The sequence below is a fragment of the Salmo trutta genome, chromosome 25, assembly GCF_901001165.1.
Source record: "Salmo trutta chromosome 25, fSalTru1.1, whole genome shotgun sequence".
NCBI classification, from domain to species: Eukaryota; Metazoa; Chordata; class Actinopteri; order Salmoniformes; family Salmonidae; genus Salmo; species Salmo trutta.
In genome coordinates this window covers 17,516,413-17,541,294 of record NC_042981.1, presented here as the reverse complement: position 1 = coordinate 17,541,294, position 24,882 = coordinate 17,516,413, and the positions used below count along the sequence as shown (strand labels likewise).

The 24,882-nt window shown below is 50.6% G+C and overlaps 2 protein-coding genes across 5 annotated transcripts in view; both read left to right on the top strand.

The window, feature by feature from the left end:
• LOC115162098 (G2/M phase-specific E3 ubiquitin-protein ligase) overlaps window positions 1-2,176 on the top strand; it is a 29,963-nt gene extending 27,787 nt beyond the window's left edge. For all 4 annotated transcript variants that reach the window (XM_029713062.1, XM_029713061.1, XM_029713064.1 and 1 more), the window contains exon 15: window positions 1,370-2,176. In XM_029713062.1, coding sequence (XP_029568922.1) covers window positions 1,370-1,617 — 248 coding nt within the window. In that variant the 3' untranslated portion in view covers window positions 1,618-2,176. The remainder of the gene's footprint in view (window positions 1-1,369) is intronic.
• Window positions 2,177-2,947: 771 nt separating this feature from the next.
• LOC115162096 (sec1 family domain-containing protein 1-like) lies at window positions 2,948-24,038 on the top strand. Its single transcript, XM_029713060.1, has 24 exons — window positions 2,948-3,288; window positions 4,214-4,373; window positions 4,720-4,810; window positions 5,030-5,152; window positions 5,381-5,468; window positions 5,625-5,714; window positions 6,116-6,171; window positions 6,650-6,735; window positions 7,140-7,239; window positions 7,964-8,103; window positions 10,842-10,932; window positions 11,052-11,131; window positions 11,243-11,324; window positions 11,579-11,675; window positions 11,815-11,885; window positions 13,126-13,205; window positions 13,312-13,374; window positions 13,680-13,755; window positions 21,407-21,460; window positions 21,927-21,979; window positions 22,094-22,127; window positions 22,346-22,411; window positions 22,516-22,584; window positions 23,829-24,038. Exons 1-24 carry the CDS (start codon window positions 3,258-3,260, stop codon window positions 23,850-23,852), a joined length of 1,905 nt encoding a protein of 634 aa, XP_029568920.1. The 5' UTR covers window positions 2,948-3,257; the 3' UTR covers window positions 23,853-24,038.
• Window positions 24,039-24,882: the final 844 nt, after the last annotated feature.

Below are 24,882 nucleotides of genomic sequence, written 5' to 3'. Positions count from 1 at the left end.
GATCATAAGAAAACCCTTGTGTAATTATGTTAGCACAGCTGAAAACTGTTGTTCTGATTAAAGAAGCAATACAACTGGCCTTCTTTAGACTACTTGAGTATCTGGAGCATCAGCATTTGTGGGTTTGATTACAGGCTCAAAATGGCCTGAAACAAAGAACTTTCTTCTGAAACTCGTCAGTCTATTCTTGTTGTGAGAAATGAAGACTATTCCATGCGAGAAATTGCCAAGAAACTGAAGATCTCGTACAACGCTGTGTATTACTCCCTTCACAGAACAGCACAAACTGGCTCTAACCAGAATAGAAAGAGGAGTGGGAGGCCCCGGTGCACAACTGAGCAAGAGGACAAGTACATTAGAGTGTCGAGTTTGAGAAACAGACGCCTCACAAGTCCTCAACTGGCAGCTTCATTAAATAGTACCCGCAAAACACCAGTCTCAACGATGCTGGCCTTCTAGGCAGAGTTGCAAAGAAAAAGCCATATATCAGACTGGCCAACAAAAAGAAAAGATTAAGACGGGCAAAAGAACACAGACACTGGACAGAGGAACTCTGCCTAGAAGGCCAGCATCCCGGAGTCGCCTCTTCCCTGTTGACGTTGAGACTGGTGTTTTGCGGGTACTATTTAATGAAACTGCCAGTTGAGGACTTGTGAGGCGTCTGTTTCTCAAACTCTCTCGTTGTACGAGATTTTCAGTGTCTTGCCAATTTCTCACATGCAATAGCCTTCATTTCTCAGAACAAGAATAGACTGACAAGTTTCAGAAGAAAGGACTTTGTTTCAGGCCATTTTGAGCCTGTAATCGAACCCACAAATGCTGATGCTCCAGATACTCAACTAGTCTAAAGAAGGACAGTTTTATTGTTTCTGTAAGCAGAACAACAGTTTTCAGCTGTTATTAACATAATTGCTAAATGTTTTTCTAATGATCAATTAGCCTTTCAAAATTATTAACTTGGATTAGCTAACACAACGTGCCATTGGAACACAGGAGTGATGGTTGCTGATAATGGACCTCTGTACGCCTATGTAGATATTCCATAAAAAATCTGCCGTTTCCAGCTACAATAGTCATTTACAACATTAACAGTGTCTACACTGTATTTCTGATCAATTTGATGTCATTTTAATGTACAACACTTTTTTTTTTTTTCAACAACAAAGACATTTCTAAGTGACCCCACATTTTTGAACGGTAGTGTACATATCAAGCCAAGAAGAATAAGCAGTACAGACACTTGAAGGCCGTTCAGACAGTGTACACTACTATTACAATGATTCTCAGTAGAACTAACACAATCACATGAATGTCCCCGTCTGTCTCCATATATTACCCATCATCACTAGTCTCTGTTCTCTGGTTTCAGTTGGCAGATGTGCAACATCGCTAGAGGACGTGCTCATCTTTGCCACCTCAGCTGATGTGGTACCAGCTGTCGGGTTCAGCCCCAGTCCTACCTTATCCTTCCTCCATCCACTGGACTCGGCCGGGGCCTTCCCTGTGAGCCAGCCCAGCTCCAACCGCCTCCTGCTGCCGGTGGTACCTTCCTACCAGGCCTTCAAGAAGCACATGGAGTATGCAGTGTGCCAACTCACAGTCTTGCAGAGCATTTGATCACAGAAAGACAATATTGATCAAGATAAGCACAACTTTAATAGACTGTCAATTAACTTGTAGGACGTTTCATTTGGATTCTGTACTTCAGTTGATATTTTCTCACCTCATAGAGTTTCAGGTTTGGGTAGGGTATTTCCACCACGACAGAGATAATGCTTTTGGTATTATAGGCTTTAGCTGTTGACTTTTAGAAACTATTTTACACTAATTGAATTGTTAGAGCATTACTTTAGGTGCTACAATTGTTTAAATGGTCATTTCTTTGTTTGAATGGTAATATGTTTGGTATGAAATGTTTGTTTCTTCCTCTTTTGGGATTCTCTTTGATATATTTTATGTTGTACATACTGAAGTGTGTGTGTGTGTGTGTATCAATGTTTTCTGTAAAGTTCTGTCAATTATATGTTACATTTTCTATTTTTGTGATTGTTCTGTTTGTTATGTACTGTTCAGGTTGCATGTCTTATTTGTTTTGGCTTTGTATGTATTTTCTATGTTTAGTAACTTCATTCTCAAGCATTTTACTCATGCTTAATTAAACATTTGCATTTACTCTGAAATATTCTTGCGATGGTCGATTTCCCCCCAACATCAGTATTCAAAATGCATGAGATAAGTGCATTTCAGTAGACCCTATCACTTTGCCATCTATCCTAGTGAAGATCTGAGAATCCTAATTGAATCAAGCAGACCAGTGATGTAGATTTGATTTCCTATTTACAAGGATCTAAGCGTAAAGTAGGGGCTAGTCTCCATCAAAATGTGTGATAGCAAAGCCCATGTACATGATGCCGTTCAAAACAACTCTGAGCTCGGAAATTTCTGACTTCCCAAGACAACTGGGAACTGGGTGAAAAGAAACAAGCTCCGACTGGGAAAAATACACTGAACAAAAATATAAATGCAACATGTAAAGTGTTGGACCCATGTTTCATGAGCTGAAATAAAAGATCCCAGAAATGTTCCATATGCACAAAAAGCTTATTTCTCAAATACATGTTGTGCACAAATGTGTTTAAAAACCTGTTAGTGAGTTGAGGAGGATTTCTGTCTAATAAAGCCATTTTGTGGGAGAAAAAACGAATCTGATTGGCTCGGCCTGGCTCCCCGAAGTGGGTGGACCTATGCCCTATCAGGCCCACCCATGGCTGCGCCCCTAACCAGTCATGTGAAATCCATAGATTGGGGCCTAATTAATTAATTTCAATTGACTGATTTCCTTATATGAACCTCAACTCAGCAAAATCTTTGAAATTGTTGCATGCTAGAGCTCCGACTTTACGAAATGAAGATCACTGACGTCATGATTTTACCGAGTTCCCAGTTGTCTTCGGCCGCGTTTAAAACAACTGGGAACTCGGAAAAATACTAGGTCATGGCCCGAGTTACCGAGTTGGAATTCTGAGTTGGGTGGCCGTCCAAATCGATTTTTCCCAGTCGGAGCTCGTTTTTTCCCGAGTTCACATTATGTTGAACGCACGGAAGTCGGAAGTAGGACATTTTCGAGTTCTCAGTTGTTTTGAACGCGGCATTGAAAGCACCACGTGAGATCGCGGTAATGAGCGATATAGCAGACATCGAACGAGACTTGCCTGACCAGTCATCCTATGCCCGGTGTGACTGCATAAACAGAAAAGATGGCCGCCTCCGTCCGGGAAAAGCAGGCAGGTCTGTCAATGGTTTAGTTTATTCATTCTTAGTCAGCATAGGCTGTCGAATAAAATCCACTATTTTATCTGACCATAGCTAGCTACCTGTTGAAAAAAACGATCTGCCACGACGACCAACCAGTTCACGAGAAAAGCTAACTTACTAGCTGGCTAATTAACTTTACAATTGTATTATAAAACGGCAAGAAGTCGGATGTCTAGCCTTAACGTACCGCTACTCTTGAATTCACTAGACACTGATGTGGTTGTCATGTCAACAAACATGAATGCAACGAAGTGAATGTGTTGTCGCCGGACACACTGAAATACAGCTAGACAGACTGCTAACTTATATGTCCCATTTCCCCTCAGTAACATGTGAATGTGTATCTAACAGTAGCTAGTTAACTATTTCACTCATCTAACGATTTCATCATTTCACTCAGCATTGAGTGGCAGAATTGGTATAGCAAAGTCCCAGTTACCCCAGTCCTGTGCAATGTTTAGTGGGGCAAAGTGGTGGCTGTAGTAAAAAGTGGTGGCTGGGGCGGAAGGTAGTCTAGTGGTTAGAGCATTGGGCCAGTGTCCGAAAGAAAGGTTGCTAGATCGAATCCCCGCGCTGACAAGGTAAAAATCTGTCGTTCTGCCCCTGAACAAGGCAGATAACACACTGTTCCCATGTAGCTCAGTTGGTAGTGCATGGTGTTTGCAGCGCCAGGGTTGTGGGTTCGATTCCCACGGGGGACCAGTACGGAGAAAAAAAATGTATGAAATGTATGCATTCACTACTGTAAGTTGCTCTGGATAAGAGCGTCTGCTAAATGACTAAAATGTAAATGTTCCTAGGCCGTCATTGAAAATAAGAATTTGTTCATAACTGACTTGCCTAGTTAAATAAAGGTTAAATAAAATAAACTGTCCCATGGGTTCTTCTGTGTCCCCAGCTGCCTTGAAGCGCATGCTGAATTTCAACGCTCCTCCGTTGAAAAACACTGCTGCTGAGCCTGTATGGAAGGTGCTGATCTACGACAGGTGTGGCCAGGACATCATCTCCCCTCTACTGGCAGTCAAAGAGCTACGGGACATGGGGATCACGTTGCACTTGTGAGTAGGCCTAACTCACAATTTGACATCACGTCTCCTTCACAAAAGGTACATTTAGAAAAAGCTAAAATCATGATATGTCAGACAAATAATTGATAAGGCTGTAAAGACATTGAACCTTTCTGTGTAACAACCCATCAACTGGTGAGTCTTTTGATGATGAAGGAGCTACCTGTGCAGTATATTTCAAAGGACAACAACAGTATTGAGGAAAGGAATTTGAGTCCATACTGAATTGAGCAATTGCAAATAAGTCCCCACACACACACAGCGTTGACTTGGTGTCAATCAATAGAGGATACAGTCATCTAGAAAGCTCTTCAATGTATTGTATCTTTCTCTATAGGTTGCTTCATTCAGACAGAGATCCCATCCCGGATGTGCCAGCCATCTATTTTGTTATGCCGACAGAGGAGAACATTGACCGGATATGCCAAGTAAACATCCCTCACTCAGAAATTCAACATGACATCATCAGATATTTTTAAATGCTGGATAGGCCAGATGATAAGGATAAATGTCTTTGGCCACCGAGTCTATGAATTTGGTGGCTTTGCCCAGATAAAATGATTTGTTGTCCAAACGTAACATCCCAGACATCTAACATCCTACTAGTCGGTATATTGTTCCATTCCGTTGTTTTGTCTCTTTCTCAGGACCTTCGTAGCCAGCTGTATGAGTCTTACTATTTTAACTTCATCTCAGCCATATCCAGAAGTAAACTAGAGGATATTGCCAGTGCAGCTCTCTTAGCCAACGCTATCACACAGGTTACCAAGGTGAGTCAACAACACACTAGTTTACCACTCTGCCAGACTGCATCTCAAATGGTACCCTACTCCCTATATGCTGCACTACTTTGTGCCTGTAGGGCTCTGGTGAAAAGCAGCGCACTATAAAGGGGGATAGTGTGCAATTTGGGACTCAGGCCCAGTCATTTTCTATCACATCACATCACAGGGTATTTGACAGCCTTGTAAGAGTAAGGTCATTTTTTGCTTTTGTAGGTGTTCGATCAGTATTTGAACTTCATCACACTTGAAGATGATATGTTCATCCTCAGCAATCAAAATAAAGAGTTAATTTCCTACCATGGTAAGTTCATTGGATTCAGAAACGGGGCAAGATTTGATATTGTCAAAAGGAAACTAAAGATCACTGTTTTTATTCACATATTACCTTCAGATCGTCTTCTTGATTAGCTGGCATGATTGTATTTGACTTCCTGTTTTCCTATTCCCTTTTGATTAGCAATTAACAAATCGGACATCATGGACACAGAGATGGAGGCCATCATGGATACGATAGTAGACAGTCTCTTCTGCTTTTTTGTCACTCTGGGTGGGTCCTTCAACAAAACGTTATCAATGCCACAATACCATTGATACTCCTGAGAGAACATTGCTTTGGTATTTCAAAATATACTGTGAGATCCATTTACTCAGGTGGTTATACCATTTCTACCTGCTAGATGGCAGCATTACTACCATTTATTACTCACCTGAATCGAAGCAGTACCAAGATAATAGTTATTCTGAGAGAGGAAAACTGTTTGAAAGTGAAGGGTTTTGTCTGAAAGTGTGACCATATAGATGACACTTTGACAAAGAAACCCACCTTGCAGTCTGTAAAAGTTTCTCAGTTTTATCCCCACTAGACTCCAGCACATCTCTATAGAGAAGCTCTGCTAAACTCTTCAATGCTCTCTATTGGAAGCTAACAGATTTGTTTTGTTTTCTTAGGTACTGTCCCCATAATCCGCTGTCCAAGAGGGAATGCTGCAGAGATGGTCGCGGTGGTAAGCATCATCCTCCCTCATTTAAAACCACCTGAAATTTCCTCGCCTCAGACTGGGCCCCTGACAGCGGCTGTCTGAACACTCTTTATATTACGTCTTGGCAGTGCAGAGAGGCCTGGGAGAGTTGTACATATACCCCGGGGGAACAGTGAAAGGGGAAATGAGTCATTTGAGGACCACCCCAAATCCAACCACCTCCAGAATCTCAGCGTTTGCAGACTGTATTTGCAGGTGTAATGTTGATGCAGTCTGTGTGGAAGCTGATCCTCCAGGGGCCTTAATGGATGGGTAGAGTGATTATCCTCTAGTCACACAACACTGCTCTTTGTTCCATGTCCTGCTGTGTTATGGTGGTGGTCTCAATGCAGCCCTGCAGAACTGTGTGCTTAGTCTTTATTTGGTTCAGAAGATATAAGGCCTCTTGCCTCGCTAGTTAAATAAGAGACTAAAACATCTTAACCCAGTTTCTCTGTTGTAGAAACTTGACAAGAAGCTTCGGGAGAACCTGCGAGACGCCAGAAACAGCCTGTTCACTGGAGACAACATGGGGGCCAGCCAGTTCAGGTGGTTCAGGGTGCTGTAGACTAGTAAACTGGGTATCAACCATAGAGAGAGCAGACTAGATGAAGACATTTATCCCATTGTGTACTTTACCATGGAAAGCCTACTCCATTCCGTATGACAAACGCATACAATGGCTTCCCATACACACTGTTTCACCATGTCTTTGTTTAACTCTGAGGTGGAAATGTGCTCTCCTGCTTTTCTCCTCTCCAGACCCACTGAACAGTTAGCTAGGCCTTCACTAAGTGGTGGATGAAGATAAAACAGTCATGCCTCCTCTGGGAAAATCTAAGCTGGATCCATTTCAAGTCTTTTGTGGTGGAGCATAGAGAGAGCCTAGTCAGTGGGGAACTCTGGGTACATATGTCATATTCTCGTTTCATCTCTCTGTCTCTCTCTCTCAGCTTCCAGAGACCCTTATTTGTACTTGCTGACCGCAACCTGGATCTTGCCACCCCTCTCCACCACACATGGACCTACCAGGCCCTCATCCACGACGTGCTGGTAAGACTGACAGGACACAGGGAGAGAGAAGGAACGGAGCAGATCTGTCTGTTGTACTTCCGCCACAATGTTATGATGGACTTAACAGACATCATACACTTTGACCAAAACTAAGGGCTTACTAATGAGAAACGTCCACGCTACAGTCTGGACTCATTCCTGGTGAATTGTGTTGGGTGTATGGTATTTTACACTGAGTCTGAACTGGTCTGCTCAGTAGTGTGAATAGGGTATATACAGTAAGTACACCAAGGTGTGTGTGGTTTTTCAAGGTAGCAAACAGATTTAACTTGGAATGTTATTTCTGAGATACTGTGATTTCTTTGTGTAAGATGAAGAGGAGGGTAAATGTTATGGTATGTGCATTGACATGTGTCAGAGGTCATAAATATTAGTGAGGAACCGTTTTCCACCGTCAGTGCCTTAAAATGATTTGTGGTGTAGAGTGGACCAAGCAGTCTCCTATCCTACCATTGGTTTTCAGCATTGCAGGTCCTTTGTTTTAGCCTCGATATATGTATGACAACAGTTGTTATTTTGAAGGTAGGCTATGATGATGATAGATATCAATGTTTATTCCCAGAGGTATCTATGGATCAGTATGTTTTCTAATGTCTTGAGTAGAAATATGACCAGACTTCACATCCAATAGGATCTCTGCCAGCTGCCAAACACAGAGTAACTAGTGTCTCTACTGGTGTCTGTTTATTTGTGTGTGTCCCAGGACTTCCACCTGAACAGGGTTAGTATGGATGAGTCTGTGGGGTCAGAATCCTCTCCTGCTGGGGCCAGACCGAAGAAGAAGAACAAGAAGAGTTATGACCTCACATCAGCCGACATGTTCTGGCAGAAACACAAGGGCAGGTTTGTATTTGCTATGCAACATTTTTCCAGCAAAATGAAGGCAGTTACACATTTTTTTTAAACATTACAATACAATCACAACAGATTTCACAACACACTAAGTGTGTGCCCTAAGGCCCCTTCTCTACTACCACATATCTACAACACAAAATCCATGTGGTCGTGTGCGTATGTTATTGTGTGTTTGTTTGCATGTCTGTGCCTATGTTTGTGTTGCTTCACAGTCCCCGCTGTTCCATAAGGTGTGTTGTTATCAGCAACAAAAAAAAATCTAGGTTTTTACTGCTTGCATGAGTTACTTGATGTGGAATAGAGTTCTGTGTAGTCATGGCTCTATGTAGTACTGTGCGCCTACCCATAGCCTGTTCTGGACTTGGGGACTGTGAAGAGACCTCCTCTGGTCTTGTGGGGTATGCATGGGAATCCAAGCTGTGTGCCAGTAGTTCTAACCGACAGCTGGGTGAATTCAACATGTCAATACCTCTCACAAATACAAGCAGTGATGAAGTCAATCTCCTCCACTTTGAGCCAGGAGAAATTGACATATTAATATTGCCTCTCTGTGCACATCCAAGGGCCAGCCGTCCTGCCCTATTCTGAGTCAATTGCAATTTTCCTAAGTCACTCTTTGTGGCCCCTGACCACACGACTGAACAGAAGTCCAGGTGCGACAAAACTAGGGCCTGTAGGACCTTCCTTGTTGAAAGTGCTGTTAAGAATGCAGAGAAGCGCTTTATTATGGACAGACTTCACCCCATTTTTAGCTACTGTTGTCAATATGTTTTCACCATGACAGTTAACAATCCAGGGTTACTCCAAGCAGTTTAGTGTCCTCAACTTGCTCAATTTCCACATTCATTATAAGATTTAGTTTGTCCCAAATACAATGCATTTTGACATATTCAGGACTCATTTTTTCCTTGCCACCCATTCTGTAACTAACTGCAGCTCTTTAAGTGTTGCAGTCATTACAGTTGCTGATGTGTATAGTGTTGAGTCATCCACATAGATAGACACACTGGCTTTAATCAAAGCCAGTGGCATGTCGTTAGTAAAGATGGTAAAAAGTAAGGTGCCAAGACCGCTGCCCTGGGAAATTCCTGATTCTACCTGGATTATGTTGGAGAGGCTTCTATTAGAAACACCATCTGTGTTCTGTTAGACAGGTAACTCTTTATCCACAATATAGCAGGGGGTGCAAAGCCATACAAGTTTTTCCAGCAACAGACTATGATTGATAATGTCAAAAGCTGCACTGAAGTCTAACATAACAGCCCCCACAACCTTTTTATCATCAATTTCTCTCAGCCAATCATCAGTCATTTTTTGTAAGTGCTGTGCTTGTTGAATGTCCTTCTATAAAAGCATGCTGAAAGTTTGTTGTCAATTTGTATTGTATCTGGTCAAACACAATTTTTTCCAAAAGTTTACTAAGGGTTGGTAAAAGGCTGATTGGTCGGCTATTTGAGCCAGCAAGGGGGCTTTACTATGCTTAGGTAAGGGAATAACTTTTGCTTCCTTCTATACCTGAGGGCTCACAAATTCTAGTAGGTTTAAATTGAAGATATGGCATATAGGAGTGGCAATATCATCCGCTATTATCCTCAGTAATTTTCCGTCGAAGTTGTCAGACCCAGGTGACTTGTCATTGTTGATAGACAATTTTTTTACCTCTTCCACACTTACTTTACGGAATTCAAAATTACAATGCTTGTCTTTCATAATTTCATCAGATATACTTGGATGTGTCTTGTCAGTGTTTGTTGCTGGCATGTCATGCCTAAGTTTGTTAATCTTGCTAATGAAAAAATCATTAAAATAGTTGGCAATATCAGTGGGTTTAGTGATGAATGAGCCATCTGATTCAATGAATGATGGAGCGGAGTTTGCCTTTTTGCCCAAATTTTTTTTACGATGCTCCAATGCTTTTTAGTATCATTCTTTGTTTCATAGTGTAGTTTGTTTTATTCAGTTTAGTCATATGATTTCTCAATTTACAGTACGTTTGCCAATCACTTGTACAGCCAGACTTATTTTGCCTAATCCTTCTCAACCATACAATTTTTCAATTCCTCATCAATCTATGAGGATTTAAGTTATTCCAGTCATTTTCTTAATGGGTGCGTGCTTATTAGTAACTGGGATAAGCAATTTCATGAATGTGTCAAGTGCAGCGTCTGGTTGCTCATCGTTACACACCACGGACCAACAAATATTCTTTACATCAACAACATAGTAATCACTACAAAACTTCTTGTATGACCTCTTATACACTATTAGGCCCAGTTTTCTAGATATGGCTACAATATTGTGATCACTTCATCCGATGGATTTAGATACTGCTTTCAAACAAATTTCTGCAGCTTTAGTAAAGATGTGCTCAATACATGTTGACGATTTCAATCTTGTGCTGTTTGTAACTACCCTGGTAGGTTGATTGATAACCTGAACCAGGTTGCAGGCACTAGTTTCAGTTTGAAGCTTTCTTAGGAACTCACTTGTGATCCATTACTGATTTAGAAGGTAGCTCTTGGCCGATGCTTTATAAATCGGTAGCAACAGTATATTCCAAGTTTTGCTGGTTAAAGGAACGCAGTTCTGTTGGCTAAATTGGATTAAACTACTGATTTTAGAAGGTAGTCTGCAGGTGATGCTTTATAACTCTGTAGAAACAATCTATTTGGAGCTTTGCCATAGTGAAGTTCTTCTTGCCTGAGAGCTCGTTTTGAATCTTCCAGCCCGTTCCCAGAGGTGGCTGAGTCTGTACAAGAGGAGTTAGACACATACCGAGCCCAAGAGGACGAGGTGAAACGCCTCAAGAGCATCATGGTAAGCGTGGCACACAGGCGGTTTTATAGAGCTGTTCAATGAAGTAGTCTCCTTGAAAACAATAAGACGACACTCACACTTGCATATTCCCCACTAAAATAACTTATTTTCTTCTCCAGGGGTTGGAGGGTGAGGATGAGGGAGCCATTAGTAGTATTAGTATGTCAGACAACACAGCAAAACTTACCTTAGCCGTCAGGTGAGCATCAATGTTGAATATACAGTATTTATCCTTATTATTATTTATTCATTACGGCGCCATTATTGACAGTTCTCTCAGTCCGTACAAAACTGTTTCCTCTAACAACAGCTCTCTGCCAGAACTTCTGGAGAAGAAGAGGCTGATTGACCTCCACACTAATGTAGCCACTGCCGTTCTGGATCAAATTAAGGTCAGTGTTTAGCACTGTCTTGGCCAGACAGGGTGTTCTCTGTCTCTAGAGAGAGAGGGTTCTCTCTATGTCCACAGTGCACAGCGTCCCATTAACACTTGTTCTCAGATATTGAACACATATGGAAGACTGTTGTGCTGTGCAATCACAGTTGTACCATCTCAGAGCACTGACTAAAGTTGTTACTAAATCTGTCAAAGGACTGCCTAAAAATCCTCTTGAACTAATCTACACCTTATTGGATGTATCCACAGAGCCGTAAACTAGACGTGTACTTTGAGTACGAGGAGAAGCTGATGAGCAAATCCACCCTGGATAAGTCTTTACTGGACATCATCGGTGACCCAGACGGTAGATGTGCCACTGTGCTTATCTTGGCCAGAAATGACACAAATCATGCATATGTGTGCTACTTTGTCAAGGGTTGGAAGTACCTGAGATGCCTGTTTTTGAAGATTTGTCAAACAACAGTTTTTCTCTTTTGTAACAGCGGGAACACCAGAGGACAAGATGAGACTTTTTCTGATTTTCTACATCACAGCCCTGCAGCCCACTTCAGAGGTGAGGTCTGGGCCCCTTCTATCCCTACCCTTAACCTAACCCCTCTTATCCCTTACCCTAACGGTCTAAGCCTAAACTCTGTCCCTATCAAAAACACTCCCATCACACGTTCTGTCCCCATCACACGTTCTCTCCCCATCAAATGCATGCCAAACTAGACTCCATCACAGGTCAGGGGAGGACCCACGGGATGCAGGTCCCTCTGTTAGGGAACTCAATGCTGATCCACTGCAGTCATATCAGTATCATTCCCAATGGACCAAAAACAACACAATAGCAACCTGAATGGAGACACTTTGTGGTTTCACTGTAGAAGTCTTAACAAAAACACAATAGACAATTTGAAAAGCCTTGGCTTGGATTTAATTATGTAGAACACCATTAAGCAAAACACCAATTCCCAACATTTTCATTTTCCCAACATTCAAAATCTTTATTGTTTGATATGATGCATGTAGAGGCAGATTCTAGGAACATTGAAACCCTTTGAAGCCGCGGCCAAACATCATTACTCCAGAAATCCAATAATGCTAGCCTGTTCTGTTCTGAGCATCTCAAGGCCCTCTGTATAGGAGACCTTCCGGCTCTCCACAATGACTGGGGGTTCTACGTCCCGCCTGTTCTCTTCAGTGAGATTAGGGCTGATCTAGGATCAGTTGCCCACCGCTGTCCATATAACCTTAATCATTATCATCTAAATGACACAACTGATCCCAGAACAGCACTTCTACTCTGAGGCGCTTTGTTAATACGGGCCCGGGTTTCTGGCTGCGGCTGCAGCCTGGTATCAGTGTTAGGATCAGGCTGTCCTGGAGCATCATGTTGATCAATGGTCTTCCTAACAGTCCTTCTCCTCTGAGACACTATGCTGTTCCCTGGCCTGACAGCTGAAGTCAAGCAGGAAATCGTTTTCTACCACTAATGTCTGATATTTCTCCTTTCGTCTCTGTCCCCATGAACCTGAACCCTCCCGGGGCAGATTATCACCATGGGGTTACCCCCTCCAGTCCATCTGTCCACTCCTGCTCTTTAGGTTGTTTGTTTTTCCCTGGCCGATGCGGTGTAACATGGTACATTAAACAGTCTCTGCTGTCATTCCATACTATACAGATGATGCCACCACACACATCACACTGTTTATGAAGAATGGGTGTCGATCCCTTCGGGGTACTAGACCTCGAATGCCTGCTGTATGTTTTACCTTGGTGAAAACAGGCATTCTTTATGTTCTGTGATGTAGACTGATCTGGACCAATACAAGAAGGCTCTGTTAGACACCGGCTGTGACCTGTCCCCTGTCAACTACATCAAGCAGTGGAAGTAAGTTGGTCCATCAAATGATGTTTCATACATACAGAACAAAACATAACAGTTAACCACATTTTGTTTTAGAACACAAGCTACTTATATATTGTCTTTTTTCCAGGGCTTTCACTAAGATTGCTGCCACACCATCTAACTATGGGAACAGCGGTGTAAAACCTATGGGGTAAGAGAGAGTGTCCCTTTCCATAGACCACAGTTTTAATCATTATTTAACCAGGTAAGTTATTGAGAACACATCTTTCTTTTACAATAACAACATAATCCATGCTCGTCCCATATTCCTAACCCCCGTGTTGACACGCTCACCGAACCCCCGTGTTGACGCGCTCACCGAACCCCCGTGTTGACGCGCTCACCGAACCCCCGTGTTGACGCGCTCACCGAACCCCCGTGTTGACGCGCTCACCGAACCCCCGTGTTGACGCGCTCACCTAACCCCCGTGTTGACACTGTCTTTCTGTCTCTCAGCCTCTTCTCTAGAGTGATGAACTCTGGCTCCCAGTTTGTCATGGATGGGGTGAAGCACCTGGTACTCAAACAGCATGTAAGTAGCTACACACACACACACACACACACACACACACACACACAGAGGGAGAAATGCACACAAAAATACACACACACAGAAATATGCACAGAAACACAAGGATGAGTAGGAAGATACTGAATGTCTCCTAACTTACTCCTCCTGAGGCTGCTGCCTGAGAGGCTGCCTGAGAGGCTGGCCGGCTGGCCGGTTGGCTGCCTCTGCCTGTGCCGGCCGCCTGAGGGGGGGGCCGGCCGCCTGCCGCCCGCCTGAGGGGGGGGCCGGCCGGCCTGCCGCCCGCCTGAGGGGGGGGGGCCGGCCGGCCTGCCGCCCGCCTGAGGGGGGGGCCGGCCGGCCTGCCGCCCGCCTGAGGGGGGGGCCGGCCGGCCTGCCGCCCGCCTGAGGGGGGGGCCGGCCGGCCTGCCGCCCGCCTGAGGGGGGGGCCGGCCGGCCTGCCGCCCGCCTGAGGGGGGGGCCGGCCGGCCTGCCGCCCGCCTGAGGGGGGGGGCCGGCCGGCCTGCCGCCCGCCTGAGGGGGGGGCCGGCCGGCCTGCCGCCCGCCTGAGGGGGGGGCCGGCCGGCCTGCCGCCCGCCTGAGGGGGGGGCCGGCCGGCCTGCCGCCCGCCTGAGGGGGGAGCCGGCCGGCCTGCCTGCCTGAGGGGGGGCCGCCTGGCCGGCCGGCCTGCCTGCCTGAGAGAGTGGCTGCCTGCCTGCCTGAGAGAGTGGCTGCCTGCCTGCCTGAGAGAGTGGCTGCCTGCCTGCCTGAGAGAGTGGCTGCCTGCCTGCCTGAGAGAGTGGCTGCCTGCCTGCCTGAGAGAGTGGCTGGCTGCCTGAGTGCCTGCCTGCCTGAGAGAGTGCCTGGCTGCCTGAGAGAGTGCCTGCCTGTCTGAGTGCCTGCCTGTCTGAGTGCCTGCCTGTCTGAGTGCCTGCCTGTCTGAGTGGCTGGCTGCCTGAGTGGCTGGCTGCCTGAGTGCCTGCCTGCCTGCCTGAGTGGCTGGCTGGCTGCCTGCCTGCCTGAGTGGCTGGCTGGCTGCCTGCCTGAGTGGCTGGCTGGCTGCCTGCCTGCCTGAGTGGCTGGCTGGCTGCCTGCCTGCCTGAGTGGCTGGCTGCCTGCCTGCCTGAGTGGCTGGCTGGCTGCCTGCCTGAGTGGCTGGCTGGCTGCCTGCCTGCCTGAGTGGCTGGCTGGCTGCCTGCCTGCCTGAGTGGCTGGCTGGCTGCCTGCCTGCCTGAGTGGCTGGCTGGCTGCCTGCCTGCCTGAGTGGCTGGCTGGCTGCCTGCCTGCCTGAGTGGCTGGCTGGCTGCCTGCCTGCCTGAGTGGCTGGCTGGCTGCCTGCCTGCCTGAGTGGCTGGCTGGCTGGCTGGCTGGCTGCCTGCCTGATTGGCTGGCTGGCTGCCTGCCTGATTGGCTGAGTGGCTGGCTGGCTGGCTGCCTGCCTGATTGGCTGAGTGGCTGGCTGGCTGGCTGCCTGCCTGATTGGCTGAGTGGCTGGCTGGCTGGCTGCCTGCCTGATTGGCTGAGTGGCTGGCTGGCTGGCTGCCTGCCTGATTGGCTGAGTGGCTGGCTGGCTGCCTGCCTGATTGGCTGAGTGGCTGGCTGAGTGGCTGGCTGGCTGCCTGCCTGATTGGCTGAGTGGCTGGCTGGCTGGCTGCCTGCCTGAGTGGCTGGCTGGCTGGCTGCCTGCCTGAGTGGCTGGCTGGCTGGCTGCCTGCCTGAGTGGCTGGCTGCCTGCCTGACTGGCTGGCTGGCTGCCTGACTGGCTGGCTACCTGACTGCCTGAGTGGCTGGCTGGCTGCCTGCCTGCCTGCCTGAGAGAGTGGCCGCCTGCCTGCCTGCCTGAGAGAGTGGCTGCCTGCCTGAGTGCCTGCCTGCCTGAATGGCTGGCTGGCTGGCTGCCTGCCTGCCTGAATGGCTGGCTGGCTGGCTGGCTGCCTGCCTGCCTGAGTGGGTGGCTGGCTGGCTGCCTGCCTGCCTGCCTGAGTGGCTGGCTGGCTGCCTGAGTGGCTGGCTGGCTGCCTGAGTGGCTGGCTGGCTGCCTGCCTGCCTGAGTGGCTGGCTGGCTGCCTGCCTGCCTGAGTGGCTGGCTGCCTGCCTGCCTGCCTGAGTGGCTGGCTGCCTGCCTGCCTGCCTGAGTGGCTGGCTGCCTGCCTGCCTGCCTGAGTGGCTGGCTGCCTGCCTGCCTGCCTGAGTGGCTGGCTGGCTGGCTGCCTGCCTGAGTGGCTGGCTGGCTGGCTGCCTGCCTGAGTGGCTGGCTGGCTGGCTGCCTGCCTGAGTGGCTGGCTGGCTGGCTGCCTGCCTGAGTGGCTGGCTGGCTGCCTGCCTGAGTGGCTGGCTGGCTGGCTGCCTGCCTGCCTGAGTGGCTGGCTGCCTGCCTGCCTGAGTGGCTGGCTGCCTGCCTGCCTGAGTGGCTGGCTGCCTGCCTGCCTGAGTGGCTGGCTGCCTGCCTGCCTGAGTGGCTGCCTGCCTGCCTGCCTGAGTGGCTGCCTGCCTGCCTGCCTGCCTGAGTGGCTGGCTGCCTGCCTGCCTGAGTGGCTGGCTGCCTGCCTGCCTGACTGGCTGGCTGCCTGCCTGCCTGAGTGGCTGGCTGGCTGCCTGCCTGCCTGAGTGGCTGGCTGGCTGCCTGCCTGCCTGCCTGAGAGAGTGGCTGGCTGCCTGAGTGGCTGGCTGCCTGAGTGCCTGCCTGCCTGAGTGCCTGTCTGAGTGCCTGCCTGTCTGAGTGCCTGCCTGTCTGAGTGCCTGCCTGTCTGAGTGCCTGCCTGTCTGAGTGGCTGGCTGCCTGAGTGGCTGGCTGCCTGAGTGCCTGCCTGCCTGCCTGAGTGGCTGGCTGGCTGGCTGCCTGCCTGAGTGGCTGGCTGCCTGCCTGCCTGAGTGGCTGGCTGGCTGCCTGCCTGCCTGAGTGGCTGGCTGGCTGCCTGCCTGCCTGAGTGGCTGGCTGGCTGCCTGCCTGCCTGAGTGGCTGGCTGGCTGCCTGCCTGCCTGAGTGGCTGGCTGGCTGCCTGCCTGCCTGAGTGGCTGGCTGGCTGCCTGCCTGCCTGAGTGGCTGGCTGGCTGCCTGCCTGCCTGAGTGGCTGGCTGGCTGCCTGCCTGCCTGAGTGGCTGGCTGGCTGGCTGGCTGGCTTGTTGGCTGGCTGGCTGGCTGCCTGCCTGATTGGCTGGCTGGCTGCCTGCCTGATTGGCTGAGTGGCTGGCTGGCTGGCTGCCTGCCTGATTGGCTGAGTGGCTGGCTGGCTGGCTGCCTGCCTGATTGGCTGAGTGGCTGGCTGGCTGGCTGCCTGCCTGATTGGCTGAGTGGCTGGCTGGCTGGCTGCCTGCCTGATTGGCTGAGTGGCTGGCTGGCTGGCTGCCTGCCTGATTGGCTGAGTGGCTGGCTGGCTGGCTGCCTGCCTGATTGGCTGAGTGGCTGGCTGGCTGCCTGCCTGATTGGCTGAGTGGCTGGCTGGCTGCCTGCCTGCCTGAGTGGCTGGCTGGCTGGCTGCCTGCCTGAGTGGCTGGCTGCCTGCCTGACTGGCTGGCTGGCTGCCTGACTGGCTGGCTACCTGACTGCCTGAGTGGCTGGCTGGCTGCCTGCCTGCCTGCCTGAGAGAGTGGCCGCCTGCCTGCCTGCCTGAGAGAGTGGCTGGCTGCCTGAGTGCCTGCCTGCCTGAATGGCTGGCTGGCTGCCTGAGTGCCTGCCTGCCTGAATGGCTGGCTGGCTGGCTGCCTGCCTGCCTGAATGGCTGGCTGGCTGGCTGGCTGCCTGCCTGAGTGGCTGGCTGGCTGCCTGCCTGCCTGCCTGAGTGGCTGGCTGGCTGCCTGAGTGGCTGGCTGGCTGCCTGCCTGCCTGAGTGGCTGGCTGGCTGCCTGCCTGCCTGAGTGGCTGGCTGGCTGCCTGCCTGCCTGAGTGGCTGGCTGGCTGCCTGCCTGCCTGAGTGGCTGGCTGCCTGCCTGCCTGCCTGAGTGGCTGGCTGCCTGCCTGCCTGCCTGAGTGGCTGGCTGGCTGCCTGCCTGCCTGGCTGCCTGCCTGAGTGGCTGGCTGCCTGCCTGAGTGGCTGGCTGGCTGCCTGCCTGCCTGAGTGGCTGGCTGGCTGCCTGCCTGCCTGAGTGGCTGGCTGGCTGCCTGCCTGCCTGAGTGGCTGGCTGGCTGCCTGACTGGCTGGCTGGCTGGCTGCCTGACTGGCTGGCTGGCTGGCTGCCTGACTGGCTGCCTGCCTGCCTGAGTGGCTGGCTGGCTGCCTGCCTGCCTGAGTGGCTGGCTGGCTGCCTGCCTGCCTGCCTGAGTGGCTGGCTGCCTGCCTGCCTGCCTGAGTGGCTGGCTGGCTGCCTGCCTGCCTGAGTGGCTGGCTGGCTGGCTGCCTGCCTGCCTGCCTGAGTGGCTGGCTGCCTGCCTGCCTGAGTGGCTGCCTGCCTGCCTGCCTGAGTGGCTGGCTGCCTGCCTGCCTGCCTGAGTGGCTGGCTGGCTGCCTGCCTGCCTGAGTGGCTGGCTGGCTGCCTGCCTGCCTGAGTGGCTGGCTGGCTGCCTGCCTGCCTGAGTGGCTGGCTGGCTGCCTGCCTGAGTGGCTGGCTGCCTGCCTGCCTGAGTGGCTGGCTGCCTGCCTGCCTGAGTGGCTGGCTGCCTGCCTGCCTGAGTGGCTGGCTGGCTGGCTGGCTGCCTGCCTGGCTGGCTGGCTGCCTGCCTGGCTGCCTGATTGGCTGGCTGCCTGGCTGCCTGCCTGATTGGCTGGCTGCCTGCCTGATTGGCTGGCTGGCTGCCTGCCTGATTGGCTGGCTGGCTGGCTGCCTGCCTGATTGGCTGGCTGCCTGCCTGATTGGCTGGTTGGCTGGCTGCCTGCCTGCCTGATTGGCTGGTTGGCTGGCTGCCTGCCTGCCTGATTGGCTGGTTGGCTGGCTGCCTGCCTGCCTGATTGGCTGGCTGGCTGGCTGGCTGCCTGCCTGATTGGCTGGCTGGCTGGCTGGCTGCCTGCCTGCCTGCCTCATTGGCTGGCTGGCTGCCTCATTGGCTGGCTGGCTGGCTGGCTGGCTGCCTGCCTGCCTCATTGGCTGGCTGGCTGCCTGCCTGCCTCATTGGCTGGCTGGCTGGCTGCCTGCCTGATTGGCTGTCTGGCTGGCTGGCTGCCTGCCTGGCTGAGTGGCTAGCTGCCTGAGTGGCTGGCTGCCTGCCTGGCTGAGTGGCTAGCTGCCTGCCTGGCTGAGTGGCTGGCTGCCTGAGTGGCTGGCTGCCTGCCTGCCTGCCTGCCTGAGTGGCTGGCTGGCTGGCTGCCTGACTGGCTGGCTGCCTGACTGGCTGGCTACCTGACTGCCTGAGTGGCTGGCTGGCTGCCTGCCTGCCTGAGTGGCTGGCTGGCTGTGAGACTGGCTGGCTGGCTGAGAGGCTGGCTGAGAGGCTGGCTGGCTGCCTGAGAGGCTGGCTGGCTGAGGGGCTGGCTGTGAGACTGTCTGGCTGGCTGTGAGACTGTCTGGCTGGCTGTGAGACTGGCTGTCTGGCTGGCTGTGAGACTGGCTGGCTGGCTGGCTGTGAGACTGGCTGGCTGGCTGAGAGGCTGCCTGAGTGAGTGGCTAGCTGCCTGCCTGAGTGAGTGGCTGGCTGCCTGCCTGAGTGAGTGAGTGAGTGAGTGAGTGAGTGAGTGAGGCAGGCAGGCAGCCAGCCACTCACTCACTGAGTGACTGAGTGAGTGCCTGCCTGCCTGCCTGCGTGAGTGAGTGCCTGCCTGCCTGCCTGCGTGAGTGAGTGGCTGCCTGCGTGAGTGAGTGGCTGCCTGCCTGCGTGAGTGAGTGAGTGAGTGGCTGCCTGCCTGCCTGCCTGCGTGAGTGAGTGAGTGGCTGCCTGCCTGCGTGAGTGAGTGGCTGCCTGCCTGAGTGAGTGAGTGAGTGAGTGAGTGGCTGCCTGCCTGAGTGAGTGAGTGGCTGCCTGCCTGCCTGCCTGACTGGCTGGCTGCCTGGCTGGCTGAGTGGCTGGCTGCCTGGCTGGCTGGCTGTGAGACTGGCTGGCTGGCTGGCTGAGAGGCTGGCTGGCTGCCTGAGAGGCTGCGTGAGTGAGTGGCTGCCTGCCTGCGTGAGTGAGTGGCTGCCTGCCTGCGTGAGTGAGTGCCTGCCTGCCTGCCTGAGTGAGTGAGTGCCTGCCTGCCTGAGTGAGTGGCTGCCTGAGTGAGTGAGTGAGTGAGTGGCTGCCTGAGTGAGTGAGTGAGTGGCTGCCTGCGTGAGTGAGTGGCTGCCTGCCTGAGTGAGTGAGTGGCTGCTTGCCTGCCTGCCTGCCTGCGTGAGTGAGTGAGTGCCTGCCTTTCTGAGTGAGTGAGTGAGTGAGTGCCTTTCTGAGTGAGTGAGTGAGTGAGTGCCTGCCTGAGTGAGTGCCTGCCTGAGTGAGTGCCTGTCTGAGTGAGTGAGTGAGTGGCTGCCTGCTTGAGTGAGTGGCCGCCGGCCGGCCTGCATGCCTGCCTGAGTGGCCGCCGGCCGGCCTGCCTGCCTGCCTGAGTGGCCGCCGGCCGGCCTGCCTGCCTGCCTGAGTGGCCGCCGGCCGGCCTGCCTGCCTGCCTGAGTGGCCGCCGGCCGGCCTGCCTGCCTGCCTGAGTGGCCGCCGGCCGGCCTGCTGCCTGCCTGCCTGAGTGGCCGCCGCCGGCCTGCCTGCCTGCCTGCGTGGCCGCCGGCCGGCCTGCCTGCCTGCCTGAGTGGCCGCCGGCCGGCCTGCCTGCCTGCCTGAGTGGCCGCCGGCCGGCCTGCCTGCCTGCCTGAGTGGCCGCCGGCCGGCCTGCCTGCCTGCCTGAGTGGCCGCCGGCCGGCCTGCCTGCCTGCCTGAGTGGCCGCCGGCCGGCCTGCCTGCCTGCCTGAGTGGCCGCCGGCCGGCCTGCCTGCCTGCCTGACTGGCCGCCGGCCGCCTGCCTGCCTGCCTGAGTGGCCGCCGGCCGGCCTGCCTGCCTGCCTGAGTGGCCGCCGGCCGGCCTGCCTGCCTGCCTGAGTGGCCGCCGGCCGGCCTGCCTGCCTGCCTGAGTGGCCGCCGGCCGGCCTGCCTGCCTGCCTGAGTGGCCGCCGGCCGGCCTGCCTGCCTGCCTGAGTGGCCGCCGGCCGGCCTGCCTGCCTGAGTGGCCGCCGGCCTGCCTGCCTGCCTGAGTGGCTGGCTGGCTGCCTGCCTGCCTGCCTGAGTGGCTGGCTGCCTGCCTGCCTGCCTGAGTGGTTGGCTGCCTGCCTGAGTGGCTGGCTGCCTGCCTGAGTGGCTGGCTGCCTGCCTGAGTGGCTGGCTGCCTGCCTGAGTGGCTGGCTGGCTGGCTGCCTGCCTGCCTGAGTGGCTGGCTGGCTGCCTGCCTGCCTGCCTGAGTGGCTGGCTGGCTGCCTGCCTGCCTGAGAGAGACACGGCTGGCTGGCTGAGAGAGGCTGGCTGGCTGAGAGGCTGGCTGAGAGGCTGGCTGAGAGGCTGGCTGAGAGGCTGGCTGAGATAGTGGCTGGCTGGCTGGCAGAGAGAGAGACTGGCTGGCTGACAGAGAGAGAGACTGGCTGGCTGACAGAGAGAGGCTGGCTGAGGAGCAGTCTCATTAGGATACTGTCTGTATGTGTGTTTTTGGTGTCCAGATTTCAATTGGCTTTGATGGGAAGGTTTTTCCTGGAGACATGTATGATAATTATCTCACGTAGCTGCTATGTTAGTCAGTCTGTAATGAATGATATCATCCGGTGAGCAAAACAGAGTTTGAAAGAGTTTGTCTTTCAGAACCTGCCCATCACACGTATCCTAGACAACCTGATGGAGATGAAGTCCAACCCGGTGAGTCTCCTCTTTTATTCCCTCCTTGTCTCTTCCCTCCTTCTCCCCCTCTCTTCCCTCTCTATTGTGGACATATGTATTTGTGTTGCACCATCACATTCAGGAGGGAAGCATGCTCATGATACAGTAGAAAAAAGATGGACAACCTGATTGGAGTCTCATGTATGCAGTCTGAGATCTCTCCAATCATGCCTCTATTCTGTTCAGATCACTTCTGACTGAATATGTGGGAAAACTATTCATCACTATTTGTGAATAATTACTTTTTTAGATAAGCTACTTTGCAAAATGGGGGAAGGAGAGAGGGGTATTCTCTGATCTGAATGAGTTAAATGTGTCTCACAGGATCCATCCTGCTTGTACAGGAGCTGTGGTTACCAAGAGGAATTGGGTGACCTCTAAGCAGTGGAAGGATTTGAGGGTTTCTAGAATTGAGTTTGGTGTACTGATGATTTATGATCTGCAGGAGACTGATGACTACAGATACTTTGATCCCAAGATGCTGCGTGGCAGTGAGAGGTAAGACTCCATAAAGAGGTCCAAAGATAGCAGTTACTTAATTAAGGCCTATAAATAATTGTGTGCATTTTCTGTGTCTGTAAGATGTTTCTAACACTCCTGCCTTCCAACCAGCTCCATCCCAAGGAACAAGAACCCGTTTCAAGAGGTGAGTCCTGTCATGGTCAGCAGAAAGAGACACAAATAGGACCTCCATTAAGTCCAGTAACTGCTGTGGCCCTGAGTAGCCCAGACGGTCCTGGCGCTTAGCCTGGCCTGACAGTGTGAAGGGGAGGGCACTAATCTAATGTGTGTACTGGACCTGAACCTAGCAGCCTGATGTAGCATTACGGTCTCAAAATGACACTTTCTCTCCTTCTATTTTAGGCTATTGTCTTCATGGTGGGAGGAGGGAACTACGTAGAATATCAAAACCTGGTGGACTACACAAAGGTAGCTTCTTATTACTCTAAATCGGTTTGTTTTTTGAGAACTTCTTCATATATCCAGTTGCGTTTTTATTGAACCATGTGTATTTTGTGGTACCCTTTTTTTAGGCAAAGCCAGGGAAGAGGGTGCTGTACGGATGCAGTGAGCTCTTCAATGCAGGACAGTTCATCAAGCAGGTAGGAGGACCAACAGCATTTAAAACTTCTTATGGCTCAAATCCCGTTAACGGGATCGATTTGACAACATCCGGTGAAATGGCACAGCGCCAAATTCAACAAAAATTATACAAAATATTTAACTTTCATACATTCACAAGTGCAATACACCAAGTTAAAGCTGAACTTGTTAATCTAGCCACCGTGTCAGATTTCAAAAAGGCTTTATGGCGAAAGCAAACCATGCTATTATCTGAGGATAGCACCCCATCAAACAAACAGACAATCATATTTCATCCCGCCAGGCGTGACACAAAAGTCAGAAATAATTATTTAATTCATGCCTTTGAAGAACTTCTTCTGTTGGCACTCCAATATGTCCCATTAACATCACAAATGGTCCTTTTGTTCGATTAATTCTGTCGTTATATCTCCAAAATGTCCATTTATTTGGCGCGTTTGATAAAAAAAAAACACTGGTTCCAACTCGCGCAACATGACTACAAAATATCTTATAAGTTACCTGTAATCTTGATCCAAACATTTCAAACAACTTTAGGTATTTTTTAACGTAAATAATCGCTAAAATTTAAGACGGGATAAACTGTGCTCAATACCGGAGGAAAACAATGAAAGCGCGTTCCAGGTTGCGTGCATCAAAACATTAGAGAGCCCTAGGCTAGACCCTCGTTCTGGACAGCAGTACTTCTTCATTTCTCTAAAGAAAAACATCAACCAATTTCTAAAGACTGTTGACATCTAGTGGAAGCTATAGGAATTGCAAGAATATTTTTATTAAAACAGGCTTACCATAGAAAACCAATGGAAAACAGATTGACCTCAAACAATTTTTCCTGGATGGATTGTGCTCGGGGTTTCGCCTGCCAAATCAGTTCTGTTATACTCAGACATTATTCAAACAGTTTTAGAAACTATAGAGTGTTTTCTATCCAAAACTACCAATTATATGCATATCCTAGCTTCTGGGCCTGAGTAGCAGGCAGTTTACTTTGGGCACACTTTTCATCCGGATGTGAAAATAGCGCCCCCAAGCCTAGAGAAGTTTTTTTTTAAATACTGCTAATTATATATAATTGATCATTATCATTTGATAATGTCATGACATTATCAACAGTAATCATTAACAAGCCCTAAACATAATATGACATTATGACACATATTTTGGGTTTGTGTTAAATAACCTACTCTGCTTAATTGATCTCAAATTTCTTGTTTTGATTATTTCTCCATGCTTATCTCCACAGCTGTCCTCACTCGGCCAAAAGTAAAAACAAGAAAATGTATGAACATTTTATTTTCTTCGATTCCATTTCTCCTAAATACTCAAGACCTCCTGAATCATACCTCTAGGTTCTCTCTCTGATATTCCATGTATTTTATAATGTGTACTGTACTTACATTGTTTACCTAATTATCTTTACACTCTCAACAAATAAAGATTAAGTCTTACTCAGCACTGTCGTGACGTCTAGGGTTTGTACCAGGGTTTTCCAACTTGTCCTTTGTTTCATCTTATTCTAGATCAGAACAGGGTGTTTTAGCAGAGACGTCCTCTTGCTGTGCACAAGGATTCATTTTTTTATATTTAAAGACATATAGTCCTGTTTGTCTGTTTCCGTTCCCCTTAGGCCATTTTGGAGCTGAACTCATCAACCAAGCAGGCAGTTGTCTGTTTTGTTGACCCAGAGTTCTAGCATGGAGAACTCACCATTACTATACAGGTGCTGTTGCTTCATCTCTATATTGTTTCACACCATAGCCCACTTCCTTGACCATTGTTTAGTGTGTCACCAATCGGAGTATTTAGCTAAGTGTATTAGCTGACCTGACTTCAGTGGCTAGCATTGCATCAGACACTCTCATTAACAGGATCAAGGGATTAGGCTAATAATGTATGAAAGAGACAGCCATGCCTGTTCTCTCAGCCTCGGTCTATTGCTGTACACCTGCCTGCTGCTGGCTGGCTGGCCACAGACATGGTGATCCTGTGGAGAGACTGAGAGGGTGATTCTCAACTCTGTCATGCTCTCACTTGGAATAAAGACAAGAGAACGCGACCATCCACCTGAGCGGTCTCTGGGACACCACTCACTTCACCTGTCTATAATCAGAACAACACTGGGCTCTTCAGACGTGTGTGTGTGTGTGTGTGTGTGTGTGTGTGTGTGTGTTGAAATGAGACTGTTGTGAAAGTTTGGATCTTGGCTTAGTGGCACTCAGAAGACAAGGGTGCTGATGGAGGACACCATTATATCCCGTCCAAATGTGACTGTCTACAGGGTGTCAGCTAAGGAGGAG